This window comes from Pleurodeles waltl, chromosome 2_2, assembly GCF_031143425.1.
Source record: "Pleurodeles waltl isolate 20211129_DDA chromosome 2_2, aPleWal1.hap1.20221129, whole genome shotgun sequence".
Lineage (NCBI taxonomy): Eukaryota > Metazoa > Chordata > Amphibia > Caudata > Salamandridae > Pleurodeles > Pleurodeles waltl.
Genome location: NC_090439.1, coordinates 783,458,782 through 783,466,981, shown reverse-complemented (window position 1 = coordinate 783,466,981; position 8,200 = coordinate 783,458,782). Strand labels below are relative to the sequence as shown.

At 44.6% G+C, this 8,200-nt stretch overlaps 1 protein-coding gene across 2 annotated transcripts in view; it reads left to right on the top strand.

Moving 5' to 3' along the window:
• The first annotated feature begins 1,714 nt into the window (after positions 1-1,714).
• Positions 1,715-8,200, top strand: part of TPD52 (tumor protein D52) — a 319,482-nt gene continuing 312,996 nt past the window's right edge. For both annotated transcript variants that reach the window (XM_069220402.1, XM_069220401.1), the window contains exon 1: positions 1,715-1,943. In XM_069220402.1, the coding sequence (XP_069076503.1) occupies positions 1,730-1,943 (214 nt within the window). In that variant the 5' untranslated portion in view covers positions 1,715-1,729. The remainder of the gene's footprint in view (positions 1,944-8,200) is intronic.

Sequence of the window (8,200 nt, the reverse complement as noted above, 5' to 3'; positions counted from 1 at the left end):
CACCAGGTGCCGGCATTGCCTTCGCTATTACAAACAACTGCGTCACATCGCATAGTGTTGAGATTGTACGCACATGCGCAGGAAGCACGTAGACCAGGAATATCTAAGGCAGAGAGGGCCCTGGGGATCATAGTCAGTCAGAAGCAATGGGAGTACTGCTGCTCAGCTGTGTAGCCTGTTTCCTTGAACGGTAGGCATAGGCTTTTCCACTTCAAATATGTTACTAGAGTATACTATACACCAGCCGGACTGTTTAGGTATGAGCTACTCGATAGTGCAGGATGCTCGCGATGTGCCGAAGTGGAATCTGGATTTGCGCATTTGGTGTGGTTTTGCCCAGGAGTGCAGGGACTGTTTTCAGAGAGCTGGGTACCATTGTTGGTGAGCGATTGGACAACAGCCGTGCTTGGCACTACTGAGATGTGAAAGAGGTGCAGCGCACTATTAGGCGACTAGTTGCTATAGGTTTACTGCTTGAGATGCGTATGGTGTCAATGCGATCGGCCCATAGATGTCATTTAGGGGTCGACAGGGGTCGTAGCTGCGACCCCTGGCACTACCTTTGCAACCCTTGGCCTCAGAGGTGACAAATTCAGTGCCAGGAACACAGTGATAGCCCCTCCTTATGGACATCAGTTGGAGCTGCACTCTCTGTTCTGTCAATTTTGGATTAAACTAATAATATATCATTCCCTATTAGTGTAATAAAAATGGAGTACAATTAGCCAGAATATACCTTTCCATGGCAAATGAGGTAAGTAAAAAGTGCTTTTAAGGGTATGTTGTGTGCCTGCGAGTGTGTTTATGTGTGAGAGAGTGTATGTAGTGGGAATTTGAATGTGTGTGTAAGTATGTGTGTGTGAGTGAAAGTAGAGGTCAAAGGGCATGTGATGTCAGTTCCGCTAGCCCTGGCGTTTTGGTGAATTGAGGTCCACGGATGGGCCTGCGGCCCCCTACGAACTTTACAGGAATGGCACTAGGATATGGCATATTGCAATACACAGTCAGAGACTTACCACGAACTGATCCCGAGAAGTTGCAGCCCAAGGGGTTTTTGGGGGCCCTATTAGACTTACTTGGCTGGCACTGAGGCGGAAACACTACTGGGGGAGATTAATAAAGGCGCTCCTGCAACATAGGAGAGACTCCTTGAGTAATGGACTGTGTAGGACAAGAACTGCTTGTGCTTAATATACGACAGTACGACTGAGCCATGAAGGGATGGGGTCAATTTGGGCTGGACACCAGTTAGTTCTGCTGCTGGAACGGCATTGGATACTTTCAATGTGGGATGTACTGCTCTAGCCTCAGTATTTGTGCTGCTTTTTGTAAGCATCACCTCTATATAGAAGTGTCTGGCTATATAGGCAAACTGTGCACACACTGGAGTGATGTTCACATTCGCACTTCAAGAGTGTTGTGTGTGTCATTTCTTGCCATTAACATTGCACAAAGGGAAGTAATTCCTAAAAAGAATTTCTTTACATGGACATAACTGCTTTGTTGCTGTCAGGATAAAGTGTCACTCAAAGTATCACAACCAAGGAATTAAAATGTCACACAATACATAAACACATTCCAGATATGGAAACGTCACACATAATGTAATTGAAAAATGTGCAGCTATAAACTGGTAATGCCGGCAAAGAACGGCCTAGGTGCGCAGGAGGTAGAACATTTTTCAAAGGATGGCCTTTTCCATGTACATAACCCGAATTGCCAGAGAAGTATGACTGACAGTGGCTTCTCCCAAGCCGAGGACCACGATTTCACCGGTTACTGCCCACTAGCAGGCCGTCGCCATGATGGGGCGGAGTTGGGGGCGGGCTCAAGGCAGGTCCACCACCGAGGCAGGGGCAGACCCGGGGAGAGGCGGAACTGTCACTGCACACTAGAGAGCGAGAAACAAGCGGACATGGAGGCAGACTGCGGAGCTGAGCAAGGTGTGTGCCTCTCGGTAGGGCGGCGGGGCTGGGCGCGGTGTGCACGTCGGCCGTACCCCAGCTTATTAGTGCACTTTAATACTTTGTAGGGGGTTTGGGCTCTGTTTTTCACTTCCTAGGTTTCTGGAGGGTTGGCGGAGAGTCATGTGTTCAAAGGGGTTTGGCAAATCTCCCACCGTGTTCTGGGGGGAGTCCTTTCTTGCTCCCCCACTGTCCCCGCCCCTGGTGACACAGGCTGCTCCGCTCACTTTTCGTTCCAGATTCATCCACATTCCGGGCACAGAGCCCAGCTGAACTCATCTCTCGTTAAAGGTGTGTTATTAAAAAAATAATCTGTAATGTTCGTACTTTTTATGGAAAGCGCGGAGTAGAGAACAGTATAGGTGTCCATTTCTGTATGCATACCGTACAGTACCCCCGAACCTAGAAAAGGTATTAACCCCCCGTCCCTCGCAATATCACCCCGTGGACTAGGTTGCCGCCCCACAAAGCTGCTTTTCATCCACTGACAGGTTTAGGGCGAGATGGGAGGTACTGGTAAAACCTCTGCTCCTCTTGTCGACACACGTTTGCTTAAAATCAGACGAGACATTCACATAAAAATAGTTCCTCAACGCACGGTTCATCCCAGTACTGTAATGTTTATTTGCATGTGCTACTTTAATAGCTTATTTATTCATAGATAGTTATTTTTACTTTACATCTAGGCAGAAATTAGGTTGCGCAGCCAAAAGCGCGAAAGAGGAACAGGAACTCTTAAAGAAAATGAATAACGGAGCCTGTCTATCTTAAAGTTGACGAGACTTCTTATTGCCACCCAATACCCGCATATAACTCCATAGATAATGACGTCATGCGTGTGTCTTGCCCAGTTTTAACGAGATGACATATAAGAAGGAAGGCGCTTATTTATATATTTCAGTAATTAAGAACAAACTTTGAACTGGCTGGCTTTCGTAATAGCCCATGCATGTTTAGGATCCCCTGGTAACAGTGACCCTGTCACGGATATTTTGACATTGACTGTCATTTTAATTGGCTAGAAATAGAATTTATAACTTTTCTTTCAACTCTCCTTTAAGCGCCTCATATGATGGCTGCACTGGGAAGACCTTTGTTTGTGAACAACTTTGAGATTACGGCCTACGGCATGGTGGTGTATAGTCTGGGACAATTGGTTCAGCTGAAACCTTGCAATGTGTCGATTAAAAGTTTGTTTTCTGTTTATCCTACGATCTTGTGGTATTTTTTGATCTGCCTATGTAGGACGTTTATTAGCAGACCTAACACCGCCGTACGAAAATGCAAACATTATCTGCTTGCTTTGGATAGGAGGATACCCCTCAAGGCATTATTAAAGTTCAGTTTTTATTGGGAGACTGTTTCAACAGTGCTCATGACGCATCGTGCCATCTCTCTCTTTTAATTTTGATTAAAAACTTGAGGTAAGGCATGGTGCAGGTATGCGATGATTAATGACAAGAGCGGGAGATAAACTTGAGGCTACGTGGTCTGTGAAGTCGCTGCAGGCCACTGGGTTGACCAGATATGACGAGCAGGCCTTATCCTCCCTCACTATCCACGTGTAAACGTGTCCGCAGTGCTGAGCGCTATCCCCGCCACTCCCGCACTGTGTGGCGCTCTGTGTATTGTGTGTGCCTTATCAGTCTCACCCAGTCCTTGTTTTCTGTAGAACTAGTCACTGAAGCATTGTGGGCCTTGCCCGAAATATTCAAGAATGAGTCAGGAGTCCCTTGTAGACAGAAAAATGGAAGCCTCCACAGTGACAATTACTTAAAAAAACCTTTTCTTAACCATTTCCCCAACTCACTTGCCGTAGCCTATTATATACACGTACCCATAACCCAAACTCGTTTAAGCTCCTCGAAACAACTCAGTTCACAGTGCGCTCTATATACAAGGATATTATTCTGCACAAAGAAGTTACAGATATACAATATCCTGGAAAAAGCAAAGCCTCTTAGGAAATGTAAGATGAACTAAAGCTGATGTGTTCAGAGGAATCATATTGCTGTGTGGATTATCTTAATGGTTTTTACAGTCATTGTTCAGAAATCGATATTTTTTCTTGTAAAGTGGGGGGCATGAGTCTAGGACCGGATGTAGTGTCATGTTTCAATTAGTGCCGGGTCTGAAACCCATAAGGACCCACCCTGTATTTAGATTTGGACTGGGTATTTACATATTTACCAAATTGTTTCACTTTGTTTTGAAAGAGGTTTGATGTGACAAGTTTTCTCGAAGAAATAAATGTTTTATTGTCAGCAAAATTTTAAGATGAGGAAACTTAGCATATTTTACAATTTACCACACGAGTGGGATAATGCTAACCTGATCAGGTAAGGCTGGTATATTTGGCAGTAGAAAATAAATCAAAATATCTTCTTTGTCGCAAGAAAATGCAATTTTGAAACAGAGTTGGAAGTACTTTTCCCCATTAAGGCCTTTTCATAAATTAGGATTTGTCTCACTACCCCAGACACAGTGCATCGACACTGTTCAGAATCCACTGCATTGATGCACCATTACACAGATGCCACTGCATTGATGCACCATTACACAGATGCCACTGCATTGGAGTTACCTCTACATCGGATGAGGCCACTAAATTAGTAAGGGTCGCGTTAGAGTAAAGATGCATTGTTGCGTTAGGGCTTAAGGCAGTGGGTGGTGGTGGATTTACGGTGTAAATTAAGTTTGGAATTATATTAGGGGTTAGGACAGGGAATATGCCCCAACTAGGGTTTAAGCAGGGCCATTAGAATTATTAAGTTGTGCGACCTCAGCGTTTTTTGCATTAACATACATTGCCAGATAATCCACCAACTGCTGCATAATTTGCATCTTTTCCCAAAAAATGCGTTGCAGTTTAAACGGTTCAAAACATTACTTAGCAGGCAGTAACGTGCTGCCGTTCAGTGGAAGGCCGTTTCCAAAGGTTGACTGGTCACTTTTCTGTAATATTTGGCTGTTAAACGGATGGTAATGAGGTGCAGCCAACGTCCAGACAGTTTTAACAATTGAAAAAAATAACAAAATAATAAAGCATTACTGTCATAAAATGTGCCACATTACGCTGCATAATTTACCTTTTCTTGACGCATAATTTACTCATCCCTGCAGCATAACTAGACCATCTTCTGCCCAGTGGCCCCGGGTTTAAGGTTAGATTAAGGCCTAACGTTTGGATTAGCTTGTTTATATGTGCTAGACTTCCATTTCGGTTTAACGTGGGCTTTTTATTAGAGTTAGTTTAAGACTTTGTTTTCTTGGTAGGCCTTAGTTTAATACATTTTAAATGTCCTTTCAGCGTACATTTCGAGCAGTGGTATCTGGAAGGGAACGAATTCTATGTAATGACATACAACACCCCAGACTAATGTAATAGTAGTGTGTGCCTTCATTTAGGGGTGCAGAGGCAGCACTGTTTCTTTCTTCTTGGCGTTTTGCACGAAGATTGCTCATTCTTTATAAGATAGTTGCAGCCTTTTCAGTATCCTTGAATCTCCTCTCATTCATGGACGTCACAATAACGTTTGCACTGTTTGCTATCTAAATGTTCTGCATTATTGTTTATTTTTTAATGCTAAGCCTTTATCCGTATGTCTAATGCGCCAAAGGCCAGGGGGACGACGCGTGTTACCAATCAACTCGTTAGAAACCTAAAAGAGCTGGCTTCCGGTGGCAGCTGCGGTGCCAGGAGCTGCCAGTCGGCGCACCAAGGCGCCTCCTTCCTTGCTCATGGAGCCTGTGCAAACGCAGGCAGTTGGCACCCGGCTAGGAGCAGACGTGTCTCGCTGTACCTTCGGCCGGAGGGAGGCAGCTGGGAAGTGCCAGCCTTTTATCATTCACTCTTCCTTTCTTTACCTACATTTTATGGTGCGCGTTGTAATCTGTCTCCTATCCAGTTAAGATAATGACATAAAGGAACGTTTAGCAAAACGTTATTCCTTGAAACATAATGCGTAAGGCGAATATTGTGAGGAAAAACTATGTATACTTGGGCTTTCTTGACACGGAAAACAAGGAAATGTTGTTTAGGGAGGGTACACAGTGAGGTTTTGTAGGGCGTGCCACTGTGAAAGAAGAAAGCGTATTTTTTGTGTACTAAATGTACGTATGAAGCATTGTGTTGGGGCCTTCGCCATTCACATTCAAATAAGAACCATTGTTGTGTTTTATTAGCGCTGTAGAAAGAAGGCCCTGTTTTCTTTTAGACCTGTACGGTACTTTGTTCGGTACTTCCCAGTTGAGATTATTGCACCACCGATGCTCGACTAAGCCCTGCTTCATAACGGTCGGTTACAGGAATATGCATTTTTTTTTTTTTTTTTTTTTTTTTTAGTGCTGGGTCAATCTGCTGTATATAGCATTATCCAAATCTCAAACAAGAGAACTGAAAGCATGCACGCATGATGAAGTAACTCCCCCGCCCGAGTCGACGGAAAACGGTCATCAGAGCACAGTGGGCATGGGCAGGTTCCCCCTTGTACATAGATCTTCTAATTCCAGTTTACAGCAGACCTGGGTGAGGTCCGTTCCCTGTCAGGGCGATACAAAGTGTAAGTGGGGCTTCAGATTTGGAGAATAACCCCGTGAAGAATCCCACACTCTGGGTCTAGTTCTTTCAGGCTGTCAGTAGGCATCTCCCAAGCCTGTGCCACCTCCATTTGGCCTACCTATCTACCCTCCTCCCTAAGAAAGAGAGTCCTCTCGCAGTCTGTCCCCTTTCTAGTTCTCAGTGCGAGGAGACCAAGAAAGCCCCCCTGGGATCCTTCCATCTTCTGGCTATCTCCTGTTTAGCTAGTATTAACCCCAGGTCTTAAAACTTGCTCAGTGATTGCTGCCAGGAATCTAGTGGCCTCTGCCCAATAGGGGGTTAAGTTAGAGCATGCCCATATCATATGTAGGAAGGAGGCACCTGCTTAGGACAAGTTGTCCCTGTTGTGTCAATGTTTCTCTTTTCTGGAGAGAGGTACTCTCTGTGTAGTATGTAGAAACGGATACGTTTGAATCTTGCGTTCCTGGAAACCCTTGGAATCGTCCCTAATAGGATCTTCCAAGGCCTCTCGGGTATTATTGTAGTTAAATCTTCCTCCCATTTGGCCTTAAGACCATCAGGAGGCTGCAGCGTTTCAGTCTATAAGTTGCAGTACAAACAAGTAACTGCCTTAAACGTACCAGCCACTGGGAGTACATAAAAGCAACAGAAGTGGCTTTGTGGTTCTGTGTTCCTCATCTTCCAGTGGCGGCGGATGACCACCAAAGCCGAACCGTGGAGCAGGAAATGGCCTCTTGGCAAGTCAAACTCCTCCCTCAAGTCCTCAAAGGGGAGCAGTGTAGAGTCCGAAAGAGGTCTCCCAACTTAGTGACTCTTGCCTCTTCACACTTCATATGTTTCCTTATCTTTTACAATTCATTATAAAGGGGCAGGGAAACTGGAGCATGTACTGCTGGGTCTCCTGATGTGTTTATGCTGACCTTGCCATGCATCTCATGTTATGCCTAATCATTATTGATTGCATTCTTGCCTTTGACCGTGTACAATGCTCCACCTAACCTTTTGGATGGATTTGCTGTATTTAAAAACACACAAATGCACATCCACCGCCACCACCTCCTTTCTGCCTTTTTTACAAAATGAGTAGGTAGCTTGTGCTAAGTCGTGGGAAAGATCTTGACACCAGATATAGAAAACAGATATGTTGATTGCCTGCACACTTATCTAAACTGGGGACCACATGTTGGCAAACAACAACCCAAGTGGGTTTTTTGCTGTAACTCAAGAAAAATATATACTGGGGAAAAAAATATTTTTTTTGTAATATATTGCTTGATCCTGGGAATATCACGGTTGTCTGACACTGTTAATTGATCATACAGACTTACCTGTTATTCCCGCTCTGCCTTACTGCAACCATGTGTAGACGAAAATAAGACAGTGGCCCACATTCCAATGGTCTACCGAGTTTTATATAAGGAATAGGTCCTGGTGGACTGCTTCTCCTATCACTTTACTTTACTTGGTTCCTTATTGGTGTCCAGGTGCGCCTCACAGTCACCACCCACACACTGAGCAGACAACCACCCAGGAAGGCTCACCAGTAGGAATGTGTTGAACACTGTCCTTACCCCCATCAGGGGCCTCTCTCTTTCTTGATACTTTTCTACCACCATCAAGCTTTTGACATGGAGAACGTTTATGTAATATATAATCCTGGATTTCTTGCTGTCTT